The 24,170-nt window shown below is 33.9% G+C and overlaps 1 protein-coding gene across 1 annotated transcript; it reads right to left on the reverse strand.

Annotated features, from left to right (window-relative positions):
* Positions 1–2,311: 2,311 nt before the first annotated feature.
* LOC135138662 (O-acyltransferase like protein-like) lies at positions 2,312–18,108 on the reverse strand. Its single transcript, XM_064068637.1, has 10 exons — positions 18,022–18,108; positions 15,680–15,853; positions 15,623–15,625; positions 14,821–14,981; positions 14,590–14,755; positions 14,337–14,530; positions 14,144–14,285; positions 13,910–14,099; positions 13,708–13,854; positions 2,312–2,445 (listed from the first exon to the last, which is right to left on the reverse strand). Exons 1-10 carry the CDS (start codon positions 18,106–18,108, stop codon positions 2,312–2,314), a joined length of 1,398 nt encoding a protein of 465 aa, XP_063924707.1.
* Positions 18,109–24,170: the final 6,062 nt, after the last annotated feature.

Here is a 24,170-nt window from a genome sequence, read left to right on the forward strand (position 1 = left end):
CCAGAACTCCTTTTCCTTTTTTCGCAACCCTTGGACATTCCAAAACAGTACCTTCACCCCTTTTTCTCCTAATTTTGTACCAGCTTCCCTTTTTCCGATTTCCCTATCTACATCCTTTATTTCTTTTCCTTTTCCTTTGCCTTGTTTGCTTCCCTTTTTCCTCGTTTTCTTCCTTCTCTTTTGGCTCTTTACTAAAAATTTTCTGCCTTCTTAAGTCTGCCCTCTTCTTCATTCCATTTAAAATTTCTGCCGTCTACAGTTAACTTTTTATATCCCATTCTAACCATTTTTCCTTTATTTCTCTCTTTTGTTGCCTCTTCTTTTATCTTGTTTTGAATTTTTCTTTCCGTTTTCGTCAGATCATCATTTATGTAAATTGACGACCCTTTTAAGTTCTTCTTGCATTTCATTACATTTATTTTTTCTTCTCTGTTTTCGAATTCCACTACATAAACTTTCTCTGCAATTTTGTACGCGCTTTTAACTTTACTCTCTACTTTGACTTTCTCTTCTAAAAATTTTGTCACTTTTCCAATTATCTGCTTCTGCTCTCCTGTTTCTATGTCCAATCCCATCATCACTACTTTATTTCTTCTCTTTTCTCTCTCCATTCGATCTAGTTGACTTTCTACTTCACCCACTCTCTTTCCCATTTCTTCCTTAGCTCTCTTCCATTCTTCATACTTATCTCTAATTTCTTGATTTTGCTCCTGTAGTTGATCTCTTGTTTGCTTTAATTCTTCTCTTATTGTTTTAAGCTCCTCTTTAAGCTGTGTATTCCATTCGTTCAATAGTAGTTTATTACTTTCTCTCATATCATCTCTGATTTGTGTCACAAGTTCGCTGATCATCTTCTTGACCTCCTCCATCTCTATATCTTCTTGATTTTCCTTCTCTCTCGATTGCAAACATACCTAGTTTACATAAATTTAATTTCGTTTCATCGTCATGACGGAGAATAAACCAAATTGCTCCGCCACTGGTTGGCAATACTTTCGAACCTAGGGGGGTGGTTAACTCTTGTGTATAGTCGTGAACGGTGTTTAGATCCACCGTACTAATGATATAATATTCTTAATGTCGGCTGTGTACGCGATAAAAAGCAGAGGATCAAGTACGGCACTCCACTCAGAACAACAATCGATCTACTGACAACGTCTCCAATCTTCACTCTAAAGGTTCGATCACTTAGGAATGAATCAATCCATCGATGCAAATTACCCCGTAGTCCAAGATGGTCTAATTTGTGTAAGAGTCGGCCTTTCGGAACTCTGTCGAACGCCTTCGAGAAATCAATATATACGATATTCAACGGTCGTTCCGAATCTGCATCTTTTGTCCAGTCGGACATACAGCACAATAGGTTTGACTGAATAGATCTACCGTGCAAGAATCCGTGTTGTTCGCGTGGAATGGGCTGGTGTGTCACTAGAAATGCAATCATGTGGTCGTATATTATGGATTCCATCGCCTTGACCACAAGACAGGCCGGTAATTAGAAGCATCAAACTTATAGCCTTTTGTGAAATTCGGACGAATTATTGCTGTTTTCCAGTCTAAGGGAACTTCTCCCGACTTGAAAGATTTAAAATTGAGAGTGACACCGCGAGAGAGTCTGCACAATTTTTCAAAACATTGGCCGAAATAAGATCTGGACCAGGGGAATTGTACGTTTTTATTTTCTTTAGTCTACTTAAAACTATCTCGCTAGAAAAACTCGGGTCTTCAATACAGTTCGGATTATACTTGCTGGACAAACTTAAATCTTTTAGAGGAGGCTCTACATGACCCCTCTGGCAAATGTGTCTGCAAATACTTATATTCGCAACACTCTCGTTTTCGTGGAGTGCTACACCGGAATCATCCTTGACTTGAAGTTATCTAACTGGTCCAGATAGTTTGCTACGAATATGTTTGAAAAGGCTTTTTGGATTTTTGTTGTCCGCTATACGCTTTTCGTATACAAATCTAACTTCCCTAATAATTCACGAAAGGTGATTTGAAAAGTTTCTATGGGCATTGTAGCTGGATTCGGAACCTGTTCTTTTAAAGATGCACTACGCTTCGCCTCGAAAATACATTCAATTGCTTGTCAAAATATGTTGCACTTTTCATCGTAATACCATAATCTAGATACTATATTACATTATTTAGATATAATCAGTTGTCCTGATGATCTACTACTCAAGTATCGCATCGCTACGTATTATTAATTTAAATTGTTGGTTTTTATTGTGATTTCGAGTTTGAAATTTATACCAATAGTGAGTACATAGTTCTATATATCTAAAGGTCATTGTATATGTTATCCTCATCCATCAGCGATTCCTAGCTTCTTGGTGTACGACGTCAGGTTCGCTCTGGCAAAACCGTTGACGTTCATCATTAACATGGCCATTTCGAAATCAATATTTCCTGATCGATGGAAGCGAGCTCGAATAACACCTATTTTTAAAAAGAATGATAAGAAGCAAGTAAAAAATTATAGACCTATTGCTATTATTTGTAATTTTGTGTTCGTATTTAATCAACAGGCTCAACTATGTCTATTACAATGGTTATACATCATTTAATTACATGTCCACTTCTGGCGTACCACAAGGTTCCAATCTTGGACCGCTGCTGTTCCTGTTATTCATTAATGATCTCTTAATGTCCACGTCTTGCTCTATCCTTGGTTTTGCAGATGACTAATGATGTTGACCATCTCCAGAATAATATTAATCTTATTGTACAATGGTGCTCTGATAATCACTTAAAATGAAACACTAACAAGTGCTTCTATGTTTATTTTTTGTCGTAATAACAGCGTTATACCTTCTACTTACTACATAAATGGTCAATTTTTAGTCAAAACTGATACCATTAGAGATTTGGGGGTTTTATTTGATCATCGACTCAGTTTCTCCCAACATATTATAGCTATAACCTCATCTGCATCCAAAAGTTTGGGATTTGTAATGCGTTCCGCCACGTATTTCAAAAATACGAACCTGCTTGAGTCACTATATTCTTCCTTTGTCCGTAGTAAACTAGAATATATCTCGATTGTGTGGTCTCCGTATTATTTTGTCATTAAAAACTACAGTTGTTTGAAACTTTACTTCATTAAAACAACATGCAGTCCTTGACATCAAGAAGAAATTTGCAGAGTGCTCACTTTATGTGGAAAATAATCCATGATCAGGTAGATTCTCCCAATATTTTGTCTGAAGTTAACTTCCATGTACCGAGAAGAAATGCTCGTCATTCAGTGACATTTAGTTTTCCAACCTCGCGAACTAAGATTCTGAAAAATTCACCACTCTGTGGATTGTGTAAAAATGCCAATGATCATTATGCGGACATATTCTTCCAAAAGAAGTGATGGATATACATGTGTAATTAGTCGTCTCATTATCTTTATATTTTACTAGCTGACCCCGTGAACTTCGTTTCACCTACAATTTAATTTTGAATCTGCAAAACCGAATGCTTTGAAATCTTGCAGATGTTTTAAACATATGATAAGCATAATAAATTTTTATTTAAAATATATTTACGTATCCCCTCCAAAAAATTGATGACATCAGCCCAAAATTTTGCCAAATGAATCCTCTCTAAAATGTCCAAGATAGGATGAGACTATACTTGTGATTTATCATTCCATTCATAATTTTTGGTTTTGCTTATAGGGGGTGTCTCAAAAAAATTAATCACTGAGTCAATTTATTTTATTGATTGAATCAAGAATTGCAAAACTGAATTTTGAAATATTGCAGACGTTTTGAAGTTACTGTTTGACATGGTAGGTTTTTAATCAAAATATATATGTTTATCAAGCCCAAAAACTTAATGACGTCATCTCAAGATTTTGCCGAACAAATCCTATCTAAAATGTGCAAAACATCATCAGTATATTTTCGTAATTTATCATTGCATTCATATTTTTTAGATTTGTTTTTACAGTGGCTCCAAAAAATTTATGGATCAGTCAATTTATTTTAGAGAATAACTCAAGAGTTGAAGAAATGACTTCTTTGAGATCTTGCAGAAGTTGTAAAGTTATTGTAAGCATGGTAAATTGTTAAGAATATTTACTTATTCCCCCCAAAAAATTGATGGAACCGCCCACTCGATTTTCGCAGATAATTTTGGGAATACAATACAGTTATTTTTAGTATTACACTGCACCAATCCATTATACTTTTGGTGCGAAGGAAGTTCTGTCGAAACAACGTTCGATCAAATTTTTGACAATGGTTGATATAAATAAAACTCAGTAGATGCTCATACTCGAAATACGAAGTATCTACTCGAATATCAAATCAAAATATTTCTAGTTTTTCTTGATGATGCTAATACTTCAGTAGGTAACAGTTGATGCTCAAGTAGTATCTCGATACAACAAAAACGGAAAACAGTGACAGTGTTCAACCATCAAGGCAAAAATCGAGTCACCAAAATATCAGTTAGTATGGGGTAGACACCTTGAGTTGGGAATCTCTATGGTCAGTGTTAGAAAGAACGCACTGCACAATTTATGCATAAATAAAAGCTAATTATCTTACGACTTCAGTTTTAATTTATCGGATTCCGTGATTCCTTCACTCGACAATGTTTAAATTTTGGAAAAATTTTCGAAACGATTGAAGTTGGTTGATCAAAGCTATACATTTGCATGATATAAATTAATAAATTTTAAACATAATTAATATCACTTATAATGTTTAAATATGATAAGCATAAATATATATGATAATTAAACCGAAACTCGTTGTCCTAAAAGCCCGAAATTATTAAAAACAAATCAATTTGTTTAAACATAATTAAATTATCCCCGAAAATGTGCATTTTCCCGGCCAAAATATGCGAAATAATGTTTGCAATCTCATCGTGACGTACGATGACGTCACTGTCACCTGAGCTACCTGTATAAACGTCATGTTTTTCGGTCCTTTGTGTTCAGTATTAATTTCTGTTTGATAGCAGCAAGATTGTCGCTTCATTTTGGCGTAAAAGTGGAGCGTTTTAGCGAATTTCTACTTTATTATTAATAAATATTACGGAAAATATGTTGTGTTAGTGCTGTGAACGCGAACGAAAATGGGTATTTTTCCGAAAAGGACCGAAAACGAGGTAAGTACGACTTCAGTTTTACTTTATCGGATTCCGTGATTCGTTTATTCGACAATGTTTAAGTTTTGGAAAAATTTTCGAAACGATAGAAGTTGGTGGGTCAAAGCTATACATTTTCGCGATATAATTAAATAAAATTTAAACATAATTAATATAATTCATAATGTTTAAATATGATAACTATTAATATGTGATAATTAAGCCGAAAACCATTTTCCTAAGAACACGAGGTTAGCAAAAACAAATTAGTTTGTTTAAACATTGTGAAATTAACCCCGAAAATGTACAATTTCTGATCTAAAATATGAAAAATAATTTTTGCAATCTCATCGTGACGTACGATGACGTCACTGTCACGTGAGCTACCTGATAAAAGGTCAGATTTTTCGGTCCTCTGCGTTTACTTTTGATTTTGGTTTGGTGGTAGCAACATCAGAGTCCGTTTTAGCTTAAAAGTAGGGCTCTTTTCACGAATTTCTAATTTATTATTAAAAAATAATAGTGAAAATGTGTTGTATTAGTACTGTGAACACAAACGAAAATGAATATTTTTCTGAAAAGGACCGAAAACAGGGTAAGTTCGACTTCAGTTTTAATTTATCGGATTCCGTGATTCGTTCGGTCGACTATGTTTAAATTTTGGGAAAATTTTCTAAACGATTGAAATCGGTTGATCAAAGCTATACATTTTCACGATATAAATAAATAAATTTTAAACATAATTAATATCATTTATAATGTTTAAATATGATAAGCATCAATATACGATAATTAAGCCAAAACTCGTTGTCCTACAAGCCCGAAGTTATTAAACACAAATCAATTTGTTTAAACAATGTTAAATTATCCCCGAAAATGTGCATTTTCCCGGCCAAAATATGAAAAATAATTTTTGCAATCTCATCGTGACGTACGATGACGTCACTGTCACCTGAGCTACCTGTATAAACGTCACGTTCTTCGGTCCTTTGTGTTCAGTATTAATTTCTGTTTGATGGCGGCAAGATCGTCGCTTCATTTTGGCGTAAAAGTGGAACGTTTTAGTGAATTTCTAGTTTATTATTAATACATATTACGGAAAATATGTTGAGTTAGTGCTGTGAACACGAACGAAAAGGGTTATTTTTCCGAAAAAGACGGAAAACAGGGTAAGTACGACTTCAGTTTTAATTTATCGGATTCCGTGATTCGTTCACTCGACTTTGTTTAAATTTTGGGGACATTTCCGAAACTATTGAAATCGGTTGATCAAAGCTATACATTTTCACGATATAAATAAATAAATTTTAAACATAATTAATATCATTTATAATGTTTAAATAGATAAGCATCAATATACGATAATTAAACCGAAACTCGTTTTCCTACAAACCCGAAATTATTAAAAACAAATCAATTTGTTTAAACAATGTTAAATTGTCCCCGAAAATGTGCATTTTCCCGGCCAAAATATGAAAAATAATTTTTGCAGTCTCATGGTGACGTACGATGACGTCAATGCCACGTGAGCTACCTGTATAAAGGTCACGTTTCGCGGTCCTTTGTGTTCAGTATTAATTTCTGTTTGATGGCGGCAAGATCGTCGCTTCATTTTGGCGTAAAAGTGGAGCGTTTTAGCGAATTTCTACTTTATTATTAATAAATATTACGGAAAATATGTTGTGTTAGTGCTGTGAACGCGAACGAAAATGGATATTTTTCCGAAAAGGACCGAAAACGAGGTAAGTACGACTTCAGTTTTAATTTATCGGATTCCGTGATTCGTTTATTCGACAATGTTTAAGTTTTGGAAAAATTTTCGAAACGATTGAAGTTGGTGGGTCAAAGCTATACATTTTCGCGATATAATTAAATAAAATTTAAACATAATTAATAGAATTCATAATGTTCAAATATGATAAATATCAATATATGATAATTAAACCGAAATCCATCTTCCTAAGAACACGAGGTTAGCAAAAACAAATTAGTTTGTTTAAACATTGTTAAATTAACCCCGAAAATGTACAATTTCTGATCTGAAATATGAAAAAAAAATTTTGCAATCTCATCGTGACGTACGATGACGTCACTGTCACGTGAGCTACCTGATAAAAGGTCAATTTTTCCATCCTCTGTGTTTAGTTTTGATTCCGGTCTGGTAGCAGCAACACTGGAGCTCCGTTTTGGCTTAAAAGTAGCACATGTTCGCGAATTTCTAATTTATTGTTAATAAATATTAGCGAAAATGTTTTGTGCTACGTGCTGTGAACACGAAGGAAAGTGGATATTTTTCCAAAAATGCCCGATTTTTTTTTAAATATGTTGTTAATAACATGCATTCAGGAGTCATAAAGTACGGCTTTGGAATATACAAAGTGCAGCGTTCATGATTCACAAAATACCGTATGCATCATTTTTAAACTACGGCGTCCAAATTTACAAAATACGGTGTCCTTCACCCATGCTATCAAACCCTAGTCCTCTCTTTTAATGGCAAGACGCACTCCAGACCTCCTCGTATTGTTTGGTTCTTGCTGGGCAACAGCAACGAGCGAGCAGAGTCATCGCTCTTTGTTGGCAAACGTGGAGAAATTTGTATATTGTAACTTTTGTAATTGAAGCATTTTGTACTGTATATTGTATGTGTTACTAACTTAACTTGGGTCTTGCCAATTTAGCTTCAGTGGTGCAAATGCTTTGTTTTCACGGTGCATTAGCTTGGGTTTTAATTTTGCAACAGTGCATTCTTTGGTTCCGAGACTGAATTCTCCATGTCGTCAGACGCTCTGGCCTGGGGGGGTTTTGTTGGCCCTTAGACGCTGGGTCATCATCCTAAACGGATGAGGTTCATCATCCTAAACGGATGAGGTCAGTCGGCCCTGTATCTATGCGGCTGCTTTCTCCCTTGGGCGTGTGAACGCTGCGACCTATAGATTTCGTTTCGAGTTCCATCGGTGTGCTTGCTTGGGTATTAATTTTGCAACAGTGCATTCTTTGGTTCCGGGTTTGAATTCTCCATGTCGTCAGACGCTTTGGCCTGGGGGAGGTTCTTTTGGCCCTTAGATGCTGGGTTGCATCGTTCTTTGAGAATGAGGTAAGACGACCTTGGATTTATGCGGCTGCGTTCTCCCTTGGGCGTGTGAGCGCTGCAACCAATAGATTTCGTCCTGAATTCCATCGATGTGCTTGCTTGGGTTTTCATTTTGCAACATTCTCAATTTTTGGTGCAATTTCTTCCGGTGGTGTATTGGGTACTAACTTTGCATTTGTATTGTATCTGAATTGTATCTGTATCTGTAGTGTATTCTGTATTGTAGCTAGATTGTAGGTACCTGTATTGTATTTCCGTTGTATTGCACTGTATAACGTTCTATCCCTCATTAACAATTCCTAGCCCTCTCCTTTCTTAGCGAGATCTGCTCCAGACCTTCCCGTGGTTCTTGCTGAGCATCAACTATCGAGGATAGAAAATTCAAAACCAGCAAAGTTTCACAAAAATCATGAAAATCGCTCGTTGATGGCCAACGTGGAGCAAAAGAGACTTTTGTAACTCAACTAACTTTGTTAAGTCTATATTCTTAAGGAAAAAAAATATATTACATTTAATTTATCATTTATAAGGACAAATAGTCATTTGCCACGCCGATGCTCATTTTTAGATTAAATGCTCACAAAACGCGTAAATGTTCAATTTGTGTCCGGGAAGATACAATGTTTTGCAAGTAGATACACAGTACATCGGGTAGATGCTCAGGTATATAAGAGTAATAATGAAGTAGGTACTTCGTACTTCGAATATGAGTATCTACTCAGTTTTATTCATACCGTCCAATGTCTCGCTTCAATGTTTGATTATGATGTTGATTATGAGCACAACGCTGATCACCCTCCGTATCCGAATTACCCTTAAAATAAATCATCGCGATTTGCACCTTAGGTAGTTCATCGTACATTTAATTGACTTCGTGGACTTATGTCAGCTTGTCGTCTTCTCGGCATTGTAATTAACTTCATAAAACGACACAGAATTATTTTCATAGTCAATCAAATCTGTAAATTTTGTCTTGAGAATTTTAAAATATTGAAAACTTCAAATTAAATCCTCGAATAACGGTAAAGTTTGAAATTTTGTCGAAACCAACAAAGTGAACAGAGGTAAATAGAATGGCAGATCAAAATTAATAAGACACTTTCACAATGTGTAACTAAATTCACTTTAACGAAGACTTTTCTTAAAATAAACGACGTTTTTTTTACGAAAAAACAAAGAACGATTTGAAATGCAATAATACTTTTTTCACAATCGCACGGGAGAAATAGTTTTGTATGACACGTCAGTTAGGCGACAGGTCCGTCAGGAACGCCAACTATTCAAATTCATTCGAAGTGGCGATTCCCATACAAATTTTTTAAAATTTTTTTATCTTTTAGCCGTCTTATTTTTTATAAATTTTCTTACATATAAACCTTGTCCTGACAATAAGGTACACGTAAAAAAAAGAATCGTCCAATTCGGTGCAGTCGTTCTGAAGTTATGAGCGAACATACATTTCGGCGATTCATTTTTATTAATATAGATTTTACTTTAGTTTTAATTGTAAACGGTGTTTAACTCTGAATTGTATTTATTTTTGTCCTGTAAATGGATTTGTATCTGTTGGGCAAATACATATTATTAAGACCCAACACTGACCCGGAAATGACCGGCATTCAGGCAAGACTTCTATCATTACGGGTACTAAGATCAAGTAATGATATGCATTGATTAGATTAACAAAACAACTTTCGAGATTCTAGAATTACAGCAAACAAATTAGTCTGCTATTATTCTCTAATCTCAATCTCACCCCATCCCCAAAAGTCTAGCGTAACTACCGATCATTTATCCGCGCATCACTTGGAAAGTGACTTACACTACTCTGACCAACTGGTGCTAATCTAAACTGACTGACATGATCAGACAGTTCGAGAAACTTACGAACAATATGACATGTTCCTAACAAAACAGCTTTTTGAATTTTGATAATTATTGAATCATTCAAATCCAAAGACTTTAAATTCTCAACTAAGCTATTTGGGACTACATCTGCATTAGAGATAACTAGGGGTAGAATTGAATTTTTTTTAAGATTCAACATGGATTTCATTTCTATCGATAATTGTAGATATTTTGAAATCTTGGTGTGGTATGTTTGAATAATGTTGTTTGTGTTAGGAATAGCAATGTCAATGAGAATGGCTTCGTTCGTGTGTTTTTTGATAATTATGATGTCTGGTCTGTTAGCTGTAATGTTTAATAAGTCTGTAAGTATTGTGCGATCCCAGTATAATTTGTATTTGTTATTTTCAAGGAACGGAGATGGAATGTAAATCTTATCTTCGATTAAGTTCATAAGTGTTGCTAATTCTTTGTGAATGATTTTGGCTGCGTTGTCGTGTCTAGCTTTGTAGTCAGTTTGTGCCAGGATGCTGGAGGAGGAGATTATGTGCTGGATCGTTTCAGGTTTTGCTTTGCAGAGGCGACAGCAGTCGTTTCTTATATTCGGATCTTTGATGACGTATTTTCTGTAATTCTTGGTATTGATTACTTGGTCTTGAATAGCAAACACAAATCCTTCTGTTGCGCCATACAAACTTGATTTTTTTTAACCAAATCAATGACATCTTCTTGTTGACATAAGTTTCTTCTAAGTCTTTGTAGAATTTTCCATGTAGTTGTTTTTGTTTTAGTCCACTTATTATTTTATCTATTGTGTAGGGGGGTGTGGATTTCTTCGGTGTTCGACAGATTCAAGGGTTTGTGGTTCAAATCTGCTCTTGTGATGGTGCGAAACATTTCATTTCTTTCTGCTCGTTTCAAGAAATACTTCTTCAGATCCGAGATTTGTCTCTGATATAAGTTTTCTAGGTTCTGGAAACCCCTTCCTCCATTCTGTTTTGGTAATGAGAATCTTTCAATGGACGATTTTGGATGATGCCTTCTATACTGTGTGAAGATTTTCCTTGTTGCGATGTTTAAATTTTCAAGATCAGTTTTGGACCATTTATTGACTCCAAAAGAATATGTTAGCAGTGGAACGCAGAATGTATTTACTGCTTTTATTAATTTTTTTCCATTTAACTGTGTCTTCAATATTAATTTTAATCTCGCTAGGTATTGATCTTTCAACTGTGTTTCCGTTTTGGTACGATTGATGTGGGAGGATTGACAGAAACCCAGATATTTGTATGTATCATTTCGTTCTTGGGCTTCGATTATTTCGTTATTCTGGGTTATATGTGGTACTTGGTGTTGGACGCCTCTTCTGATTGCTTAGGTCTTACATTTCTCAATACCAAAACACATACCAATATCACCGGAAAACTGTTCAGTCAGATTTAATAGGTTTGTTAACTGATTTTGTGTACTTGCATATATTTTTATGTCATCCATATACAGCAAGTGACTTATTCTGTTTTCTCTTTGTTTGTTAATTCTTATATTCAACCCATAATTGCAGCTGTTCAGGATATCGGAGAGGGGATTTATTGCTAAGCAGAACCATAATGGGCTAAGAAAATCGTCTTGAAAAATTCCTTTTCGGATCATTACTAGATCTGACTGAATTGTTTGTTCATTTAAGGTTATTTGGAGGGTGGTCTTCCAAAATTCCATAGAAAATTTGAGAAAAGTGCAGATTTTAGTATCAATTTTGTATAATTCCAGAATTTTGCATAGCCAGGAATGAGGGACAGAATCGTAAGCTTTCTTATAATCAATAAAAGCAGTATATATGTTTCGGTTTTCTTTTCTAGCTTGTTCACAGATGATGGAATCTATGATTAATTGCTCTTTGCAACCGAAGGATCCTTTAATACATCCTTTCTGTTCTTCATTAATGATGTCAGAGTTAAAACAGTGTTGATAGATTTTTTGTGTAATGCATGAGGTTAATATTTTATAGATTGTCAGTAAACATGTGATAGGTCTGTATTTTGATGGATTTTTTGTGTCGTTAACTTTAGGTTTTAGGTATGTTACACCATGACATAAGAATATTGGAAAGGAGGATGGGTCAAGAAGGAACTGATTTAAGTGATGTAGTAAATGAATATATACACAATTTAACTTTTTGTCCAAAAATTATGGATTTTGTCTGGTCCTGGTGATTTCCAGTTGTGTGTCTTATTGATGGTACTTATTAATTCGGCAAGTGTTATCTGATGATCATTCATGGTGTAACTGTGGATAGTTTATGGGATATATGAGGAATCCATTTGGCAGATTGGTTAAATTCAATTTCTTGAGACCAAAGTTTTGACCAAAATGTTGTTACATCCTGTGAACTTGGAAGTTCACCGGATAATTGAGTTTTGCTTGAATTAGTTAAATGTTGATAGAATAGTTTTTCGTTGTTTAAAAATTTAGTGTTATGAATTTTTCTGAGATATGATTGTTTGTATCTTTTAAGTCTTTTGCTATATAAGGAAAGCTTTTGTAATAGGGTAACTTTAATTTGGGATAGTGTTGTGTTGTACTCATCGTAATCAGTTTGATGAAAATTATTGTTGGTCAGTATCGAATGCATACATGTCATGATATGTGGTGTTTTAAATCCTCTAAGGTACTGTGTTATTTGGCTTAGTTGTTTTCTAATGTTATTAATTTTATAATTTAACCGTGTTTGCTAATGAGGGGTGGAGGGTATATGATTGGTGTTTGTATTTATTATGTTATCTTTACATGTGTTAATTTGAATACAAGTTAAAGCTGCACAATAGATAATTGTATGAAGTTTTTCAAAAGAGATCGAGTTTGCGAGATATTTTGGTAAAATGAAGGAGTTCATTATTTCTACAATTGCCAGAAACTTTTTAGAATAACACTGGCGGGGAAGTAAATGTCTATCATTTGGTTTTAATTTAGAATATGTTTCGAAAGTTAATTTAAATTGGTCTTCAATTTCATTTTGGAAATTAATGTGGAATTTAAAATTGTTGTTTACAGTTTTGATTAATGTGTCTTCGGTGTTGTAGTACGTGTTTTGTAGATTATCTGGGATGTTAATTTGGTTTTGGATTGTTCTTGATAAATTGTTAAGTGATTTGTCAGTTAATGTCTGGGATCTGTTTGAACGAGTGTTGGTAATTTGTGTTATGGTTGTGATCTTATTTTGAGGTGATTTGTTTAATAAATATTTAGTAAATGTGTCAGTCAGTTTATTAAAATATAATATTATCCACTTTTTTTATTAATAGACAAATTTAATTTTCAGGGAAACAAATTAAAAAACACCCTCTAATATCATACAGGAGTAACCCTACTTAACGAACGAGAAAAGTCTAGATTAGGTACATTTTTAACGAAATTAATCTTACAATTTTTTTATACTGTTTAAATTAGTAAAATGTTTTAATGCTATAATAGTTTTAACATTTGTCCTTAGAGAAAACATGCATTAGCCTATTTGCTTCTTCGCAGTTAAAATTTTCGACAATCTTGCCATAGGCAATAAAACAAAACTTGTAAAAATAACAGAAAACATATAAGACAGTACCAAAATTTTAACATTTTCGCATAGCTACAAATGAAACGATTAGTCAAAAGTATTAAATTTGCTGTTATACTGACAGCTAAAAAATCTAAGAAGTAGTGAGGCGTTCGCCTCAAACTAGCATCTGTTTCTAGAATACTGAGATGGATCAAGTATGCACCAAAAGAAAGTTGTCCCAGTGTATGCATTGGACTCCATTCAAAACCCTTCTTTACAATACCTGCAGAAGGAAAATAATGAAATTTTAATTAAAAAATAATAGTAACAAAGTCAACCTCCAAGATTTTGAGACAATCCAAAAATGAACAGTGCGATTCCTAAATCGAAGAGGATTTTATCTATACTTCCATACGCTGCATTAAACCATCGATTTCTGTACATCGTTGTAGTCATAAGATACGTGGATAGAAAAGGAGTACCAACAATTAGGAGTGTGGTCAACATCCGCCACAAATTTATGTAAATCTAAAGCAGCGATACAGTTAACAAAAAATGCCCTGGTGACTAACCTTAGAATATTTTTGTTTTTCATGTCGGATGTAGAGATAACCAAAACATAGTCCAAACGCAAATGGTGCTAAATTTGAGTAAGTACTAGTCCATGTAGCTTGCCACTCTTTCAAAAATATGAATTTAAAATAATACGTCAGCCTGTAGCGTTCATCTGAATTACGATTGATTGTTAATTTGAATGAAACTTACTCTGGAGTAAAAATCACAGCAAACTTAAAATTGTTCAAAGCTAAATAGACAAACATAAAAATTATTTGAAACGCAATCACACATCCTGAAGTTAGCAGTAGATATTTGGGTTGCTTTTGAGTTAGCCATAGAAGAAAGACTCCTAAAATGGTTAACTGGAAGTCTACGGACAAATACCATGTGTGCAGGAGGCACTAGGAATTGTTTGGCTTGTAATTTTACAAATTTAAATCGTAATTTTGAGTTAAATTACCACTCCATCGCTCATTACAAAGTTGTTGATGTATAATAAATTTGTCCACCATTTTTTTCTACACACATTAGATTCTACTCCTAAAATTGATTCTGCGAAGGGACCACGAAACAAATGATTTAACCAAGAAGTATGCAAGATAATGACGGTTAGTCCAGACGTAAACCTGTAAATATAAACATGTCAAGCACTAAGCTTTCGATTTTACATGCAAGCATTTACCTAATGTACCTTTTTATTATAGATTGTAGAACATACCGAAATCTAATCCGACCTTCACTTTTGAGTTTTTTAAAAAACTGAACGGACAATAGCCAAGACGAAATCACAAGGAATGTTGAAACTATCATTCTACACTGAGGCAGATATAAATAGGATGCACTTTCGGTATTCTAAAAAGTACGAATTACTATTAAATTGGAGGATATTGTTGTGGTGAACAACATTTTCCCATTCATAATAGTTCAAAACTGGAGTCATCACACTAAATCCCATTACGTGGACAAATATTACACAAACTGAGGTAATAAATCGCATTGTTTGTAAAAACAACATGTAGTCTTGATTCTTGTGTTCAGTAGTGAAAATGTAGTTTATGTTATCAAAGAATGAAAATATTGATAAAAATTTTTGCTCTAAAAACAAAAATCATATGATTACTGTGTTACTGATGTTCTGGCCTCCGTTGTGGCACCTTTTGATTTGTTTTTAATTAGTTGAAGCCAAACCGATACCGACAATACAAAAAGAATATACAGTCCTGCAAGTACACTACAAGGAAAGAAATCAATGTGAGGTTTACTGAACCAACTCACCTTATAACAACATCAGTCGATGTTGATGTATATTTGGAGTTTTGCGTTTCACAACGAATAGAATTTACTTTTCCTACAACTGCGAGATTTCTATATTTATTTTTATAGTGATTACTCAGACAGTTAGATATTGTTCCATTATATTGTGAGCACACTGTAGAAGCACAAACTCCGTGTCGCAAAAGGTCGTGACGATAATGCATATTGTCTGAACTTACTTTCTAAATGTCAAGATGAAAACGAATGTTTTAAGTTCTACTACTCAAAAAACGTACCTGAATGGTAGTCCAGGCCCTGTTTATACTGTCTGAAACATTTCTAGTATTTTCCGGCAGTAGTTGTATTGTCAGTGAACAATACGTAGGATCATTATGACTAGTATAGAACAAACATTTGTCATAATCATCAAAGTGGAAAAGATCAGGAATAAGATCGTAATCTAAAAATTTCTGCACAAGTAAGTTATAAGAATGTCACAACCTTAAATTATTATTAATCAAGCAATGAAACACTAAACTTAAACCTCTTCCATGGTTTTGTATGTAGCTTACCTGTGGCTGTTAATACAGTGGGAGAAAGTTGTAAGATAAAAAATGTTGTAACAAATCCTGCACTCATATTTGTTTTGAAACTACAATCACCTTAGTTTTGTTACAGTTAATCATACAAAACGATAGTTTTTATTGTATGCGTTTTGAGGTAGAAATTATAGAAACCTTGTTAAGTACATCGATTATGAGGTAATTAAAATTAATTTGCTGTTATTACTTTTTTCTTCTGAAGGACAATGTAATGATGCTATTTGTGTTTTATTTAATATTATAGGTACGTAGGTAGGGGAACGAGGGGCTTGTTGTAACAGTTTTTAGGAAAACGAATATAATTTGGTATCTATTAGCTGTTTGACCATTATAAAAGTATCTATCGGTAGTCTAACTATTCCCCTATTGGACTGAACAGGCAAAAGGTCAAAATTGTTCATCTTCACTTCACACCAGGCATTTTCTTAAAAAAAGTGCATTGTTACAACTTGCCCCGTGGTTGGGGCTAGTTGTAACAGCCATCATACAGGCAGTACCAGTAAAAATAAAGCTGATGTTGATACATATTTAGACTTTATTTTTGAAAAATCAACACAACACTTCATTATATACAATTTTTTTTCAGTAAAACTGAAATAAACTTTTAGAAAAAGAGTTAACATTAAAAATTTGAGTGTTGTCTTCCTTTTTCTTAATATATCTGGAAAGCGATAAATGGCATAGGTCAAAATTTTGGCTCGCTTTTCGTATGCTAGGTATGAGATTTGTAGAAGTGAATTTGGGATAAGTTGTAACATGTTACAACTTGCATCAAAGCTATTGTTACAACATGCCCCGTAGCACAATTTTCTACATTTAATTACATTTCGTCAAAATTATGTGGCTTAGCGTCAAAATGTGTAAGGAATATCAAAGCTGAGTAATTTTTGAGCTACATGCAAAACTAAAAGTTTTAAATTAATTAATAACTGATACGAAAAACCAAATTTTACTAAAGCAATATTTTACATTACTTGGTCAAAACGAGACACGTGCACACATCCACTTACTGCGCTGGCTCAAGGAACAGTGGTTGTGATGACATGATGTCTTATGGTGCAAGAATTAAATTCAGTAAAATACCTGACGTTAAAGAGTTTAAATTGTGGGTAAAAATTTAGTGTTACAACTTACCCCTGTTACAACAAGCCCCTAGTTCCCCTACTCTGACTATATAAGTAAATATAATAATTATAAAAGTCAAGATCAAATTTAACAGTTCATTTAAGGAACTGATTGTGTTTAAGTGATTGTGTACGTGCTTTCCAAAAATATAATCGTGCTATATATCTTGTCTCAAAAAAAAAACAAATTATGAGTTATAGTTATTATAAGACTTACAAGGAACTCTTGAAATATAAATATAACAGCGTGACGGGTTTTCGATGGAACAACAAAATCAAAAGTTAATATAGTAGACTCAAAGTTGAAGTATGATTCAAAATGTTGATTCCAGTTTTTAAAAATAAAATAAGGGGCAACTGAGTTACCTTAAGACTTTCATCAGAGAGTTACGTTTATTTTGATATAATTTTATTTTAAGGATAATACTTAGTATATTAAAAACCAGTTTGAAACGACTTTATTTTTGAGTACTAATCACAAAATTAGAAAACGAGTCGTCAGACGAGATGTCTTATGGGATGTATGTTATATGGTACTTTTTCTATTTCGCAATTTATTGTTTATTATAAAAAATCGCTCGTTCGAGAATTTCTGCTGTTACTAATCCACAGGCTATAGTAATCTTTTCGTTCAGATTGTTCACACCTAAAATAGGATTCTTTGTCCTTTACCATCCCCCATAAGAAAGATCCAGTGGTGTAAAGTCGGGGTTCCGGGGAGGTCAACCATTAACTGATGCCCTCCCCATCCATTTGTTTGTGTACCTTATTTCCAAATTTTCTCTCAATATCCGTGCGTTATGGGCATGGGCTCCATCGTGTTGAAACCACATACCAAATTTAAAGGGATAAGAAAAAATTAGGGTCCAATTAATATTATTTTCTATAGTAACTAGAACACCAAACACTCACTGAATAAACAATCTGTAAATGGATTTGGCGAATCCAGTGATGATTCCTGGGAGTAATAATACCAATTATGCCCGTTAACCCATCCATTTTTGCTAAATTTGGCTTCATCATCATCACTGAAGAGTACTTTTCCAAAAAATTTTCATCTTCATTAATTTTATGTCTAATAAATAAAGCTCGGAATTATAGGCAGAAAAAAATATGTAAATACTTATGCGAATTGCATTAGATGCAAAAATTGCTAAAATATGCAAGAAGTATATGCAAAATATGCAAGAAAAATTACTTCTTTTACACATTAGTATTTTATTTCTATCATTTCTTATAACACATAACTTAAATAGATAATACATATTTGGACTTAAACAACACATTTACAAATTAAAACTAACTACGTCGGTGTATACTATTACCCTATTAACTAGCTATTTTATTGACTAACTAGTTACTCTCTTGAAAAATATTGTTACGAAATAAACCCATACGCCGTCCCGGTGTGACGCCTATGGCCATCGAAGCCTTTCTGGTCTATACGCCAAACAGCGGCCGGGGTCGCCCCAGAAATGCTTAGAAACGGAAGTCGCGAATGGGGATTCCGGAGAAGTAAAGAAGCGATGACGTAAATCTTCAAGAAGGACCGCGTGTTGTTTAAATAGAGCCCACCTTTGGGGAACGGATTATTCAGAAGGTTCAGCTAGTTCAGTCAAGAGCGTCCAGTGAAATTCGCCGGAATAATTTCTGTACGAGTAAGGAATAAATTGTTGAGTTTTACCCACGCCAATTCAATCACCCGTCCAACGTAACAATATTATTATTTACATTTATTATAATGTTTTTCTAGATTTTCCACTTTAAATGAATGTCTTCGATCACTTAAAATATATTTATACACTGAAAAACTACGCTGTACATCGGTAGATGTTGTTAGGGCATATTAATTTATATTTTATTTTTCATTTTATCATGTTTATCATAACTTTAAAACATCTGTAAGATTTCAAAGCATTCACATTTAAATCGCAAAATGTTTTACAATTTTGATTTTTTTTTTAAATCTCGACGTTTCGGGTGAAAACTCAATACGGAATCATGAACTACATCTTGTGTTATTTCATACAATTTAAACGCCATTTACTATGTGCAATTATGTGACGTCATCACATTATTGGTGGGGATGATTAGACAAATTTTGGTTAGCGTTTTACTATTTGCATCATATTCCTAATATAAATACAAAAATTCGGTCCAGTGCTTTCTAAAATTATCAGTCTAATAAAAATCCAGGACGGCAGACAGAGAGACGGAAACTGGAGACTTATTTCTTCGCACTCTACGGGTCCTGAAAGGTCGAGAAAACGTAAAAGTAGAGGGTCGGCCGACGGACTCTATTTTGTACAGAATCTTCTATATATGTCTCTGCGACCGTAGTAGAGCGCCACCCCCTTGTCGTTTAATGGTTGTAATATTGGCTCCTGAGTCGGTTAATAGGGTGGCGGAGGAACGCCTGAAGCAGTGCTCTGTATAATTTTCCGGGTGAGGCAATTTGAGATACGTTGCTCCTTCTTTTGGCACATTCTTTATTTTGTTGACGCCAACCACTTAATTAACACATTTTTCCCTGATATATTTCACAAAAAATCTGGTAGTAACTCCCGGACGTAAATCACGATATTTTCGCAATATCTTGATATGGTCTTGACGTGAAATCACGAAAGTTCTCTGACTATGATTTTTACAATCGGGAACTCTTACCAGGGGCGGCTTGTCCTATGAGGCAGGTGAGGCAGTGCCTCACCAATGAATTTTACGCCTTATTAGGATTTTTATTATTTTATACGGACACATTTCGGCCAATAATTTGTGTCTTTTTTCTAAAATTTTAAAAATAAATATAGAAAATTATATTCTTATTTTTATCTCGGTAGGTACTCGTTGCTCCCTTAATTAAACAGCGCGCTTAAACACTCGGCACAACATGTATTTTGTGACGCGAATGAGGCCGACTCGAAGCTTGCCTCTACAGCATATATAGAAATCATGTTGTTAATAGGCAAGCAACCTGCAATACACTTATAAGCGGTATGAGTTGAAAAAAGACAAAATTGAGGCTAGCCTCATTTCCGTGCTTGCAAAAGAGATGGACAACTATATTATTTGCGCGCGGGGAACGTGCGATTGCAATGCAGTCTGCATTCGCAGGAGTATTCAAAATTAGGCCGTTGATTGTTTTGCCACAAATCTGTGTGTGTATAAATTGATTCAAAATTTCGGTAACAGAATTTTGTCTTAAAAGTGCCTACGTTTGCGTGGGTCGCGTTAGTGCTTTGTGCTTGTCATAATTTGATTTCGGTAATCGTTATTTAAGATTACGAGTAAATCGGAATTTTTCTCTACTAACGTTAAATGACAATGGCAGTTCTGTTTTTTCTACTTTCACGTATGATGATAAATTGTATGTAGTTAAGGAATTAAAACCGCCGGTTCCTGATTTGAGTAAATCGTTAATTGATCCATAAAAAAAAATTTTAAATAAATCCGTATTTATATTTTATATTTTTTTCATTTTGTTTTTTGTTATAAATCAAATTAGCTTTATTTTATGTTGTATTTGATCTTTTTCGATATGTTTCCTTTAAAGTTTATTTTAATTTTGTTTTTTGTTAGAAGTTATATTAGTTTTTTCTGACCACGCTTCCCTTTCCTTTTGTCCTGTCATTCTCATCCTTTCCTTGCAAGACCTCCTTACACCTTCACGTTGGTTCTTTGTGGACAGTTAAATGAGTTTACAAATTTGTTTATTTGACTAAATAGAAAATATTTAAGTAAACTTGATTTATTTATATTTTAGAGCGTTTTGTGCTGTGCCTCATCAATTTTTCAAGTCATGAGCCGCCCCTGACTCTTACAATGATGATTGAATCTTTATCTTCTATATTACTGGTCGTCATTTTGAGCAGTCCATCTGATGACCTGAAAAATGGGTCAAAATTATTTCAATCGATCTATTTATATCAATTTGGATTAGCTACCTTTTGTAGCAGAAATCTAAGTATTATCAGGTGCCTTTTGTAAAAATCTCTCTAGTTCTTCTTTTGTTAGAATCTTAGACCAGCGATTCTCAACCTTTTAGTCTTCACGACCCATTTACCAATAACAGTTTTTATCGCGCCCCCCCTCAAAAATTTGCTCAAAAATTTTGGAAGCAGAAAGCATGAAACCTAATAAACTTAAACGCCATTTGGAAACGCTTCATAGTGAATTTGTTATTAAACCTCGGCAAATTTTCGAATTAAAATTGAAATCATTTGAAAAGCAAAAAAAAAATCTTTGTAAATAAAAAAGCTTTACTTGGATCGTACAAAGTTTCATATAGCGATATGTAAAAAGCCGGCGAAGAACTTATTCTACCAGCTGCAACTGAAATTGTAAAAATTATGTTTGGAGATAATTTTACCAAACAATTGAAGTTTGTACCTCTATCAAATGAAACTGTTGCGCGTCGAATTGGTGATATAGCTAACGATGTACAGCATCAGCTTTTTGAGAAATTGCATGATAAATTATTTTCAATTTAGCTTGATTAGGCAACAGATAGCATTAAAGATGCGTTTGTTCGGTTTTGTCTGGTGCTCAGCAGTAGAAGAACTGCTTTTTTGCAAACCAACAGAACTCAAAGCAACAGCACTTACATTATTTGCTACTTTAAATGATTTTCTAAACGAAGGAAACATAGAATGGAAAAATTGCGTCGGAATATGCGGATGGTGCTCGTGCAATGTCTGGAAAATTCCAAAGTACCTATGCAAACACTTGTGAAACAAAAATCTCCACAGTGGGTGTGGACGCATTGCAGATCCATAGAGAAGCTTTGGCTTCCAAGGAAATGAGTCCTGGTTTAAATATTGTACTAACAACGGTTCTGACAGCAGTAAATTATATAAAAATGAGATCCTTAAAAATCAGAATATTTTCTGAACTTTACAAAGACATGGGTGCAGTACATTCATCGTAATTTTTTTATTGCGGGACAAGATGGTTATCACGTGGAAGATTTTCGCAACGTGTTTATGAGTTAAGAGAGGAAATTACCATTGATTTAGTAGACGAACACAGACCGTCGAGAAGTTTCGAGATTATTAATTTGTCATGAAATTGAGCTACTTGTTCGATATTTTCGAGAAATTAAATATTTTGAATCTTCAACTCCAAAGAGCAAACACACATATGTTGGATACTAGTGATAAAGTTACTGCTTTTTGTAGAAAATTGGAATAGTGGAACAGAAATGTAAAGCAAAAAACCTAGAAATGTTTCCAAAAGTGGATGAATGTGTTAAAACTTACAAGGTTGAGGAACAACTCATATGAAAGTTGTTTTTGTAACCACTGAAAATCATGCTGGCAAAGAATTTTACAAAGCACTTTTTTGCTGATGAGAATTTGCTAGCAGGTTACGAGTGGGTTAGGGATCCATTTCAAAACACTCCTGACGGCCTTTCAACTGCTGTAGAAGAAATGTTCATACACTTCCCGGCAAGCGGCGAAATCAAAAGACAATTTAGTAACAAGCCACTCTTTGAATTTTGGCCATGCTTGGATAATGAGTTCTCTGCGCTGAAAATAAGAGCGCTATGTATACTATTACCATTTTCAACATCGTACCTTTGTGAAACCGGATTTTCTACGATGGCTGCATTGAAGACAAAATATAGGTCTCGGTTGAATGTAGAGAAAGAACTTAGAGTGTCAATTTCTCAAATTAAACCGCGTTTCGAAAAGCTTTGTGCGGCTAAACAAGCTCAAGGGAGTCACTATTGCTGCATTTTTATTTAATTATTCAGAATGAATTTTATTTACTTTTTTAACAATATATTTAATTTTTTGTAGTAATATATTTATTATTTTTTTAAATATACTTTATTTTTTCTAAAAAATATATTTCTTTATTTGCTCGCGCCCCCCCTCTAATGTTGTCGCGCCCCCCTAGGGGGGCGCGCCCCACAGGTTGAGAATCGCTGTCTTAGACTTTTTTGGTCGGTACCCAATTGACTTGTTTTTCAAATATGGTATCAGTTTCGGAAATTTCGCTATATTTATATTTCCTTTAAGGTTCAGTGTACTTTTTAACATAGAATATATCGATCATAAAGGTACTACCTTTTTTATTTTATGCTCGAAGTATGCTAATAAAACAGATTCGAACACTTTTTGGATTTTCTTGGAACTGCACCACTCCGAATTCCGTATAAGCAAGTTCGTATTGTCTTACGGATTTGTGTGGCATCAATTGTGACATCGCACTTTGTGCCGCTTCGAAAACTTCTTGTGGTAACTCATTTTTTAATAAAACGTTATAAAACTGCAGTTCCAAAACGAGTTTTTGACACAACTGATTTTATTGTTTGCTACGTTGCTATGGATCGTCTTGATTAAAAATTTACTCAATTTGATTTATTGGAACTGTGCAGTTTTCAAAAAAAACGTTGTTTAATACTCGATTCGCAATCTAGAGTCGCAATTTAGAATCAAAAATAACTATTTCAGGCATATCAGTTACATCAACTATGTTATTAATTTCCATTTAAATTACCAAATGGGCTGGCATATCTGGAAGTAGGTCATCGACATACTACACCCCAACTAGACATCTGTAAGACAAAACTGCTGTGATAATTATGAATAAAACCAATATATGACCTGCATCTTATATTTAAAAATTACCGTACTGAAACATCATAAGTTCAAGAAAACAACAGAAATAATATTCCCCAGTCTGACCATTTACCTCAGCTCATTAGAATAATAATTTTCTCTCTACAAAATAAATAATAGGTATCATTAATCTGATTAAATTCAATTAGTTAATGTTATAATTTATGTTAATATTCTTTCAGTAATATGTAATATAATGATAATTTTACTAACTTATTTATCCGAGAGACCACGTAGTCCCAAAGAGGTTACAAATTTCACCGAGACAATAAATACCATTATGATACAATAATAATAATAATAATAAATTACAAATTAAGGGCAGTAGTATACTCGTAATACTAAACTAACATGAAATGTCACGCATATAAATAATAATTAAAGTGTACATCAGATAATAAAATCTTTACAACTTTTTTTATAATTGATTACCGGTAA

The sequence above is a fragment of the Zophobas morio genome, unplaced genomic scaffold (assembly GCF_036711695.1).
Source record: "Zophobas morio isolate AGI-343-1 ecotype UQ-CSIRO unplaced genomic scaffold, CSIRO_AGI_Zmor_V1 ptg000030l, whole genome shotgun sequence".
NCBI lineage: Eukaryota > Metazoa > Arthropoda > Insecta > Coleoptera > Tenebrionidae > Zophobas > Zophobas morio.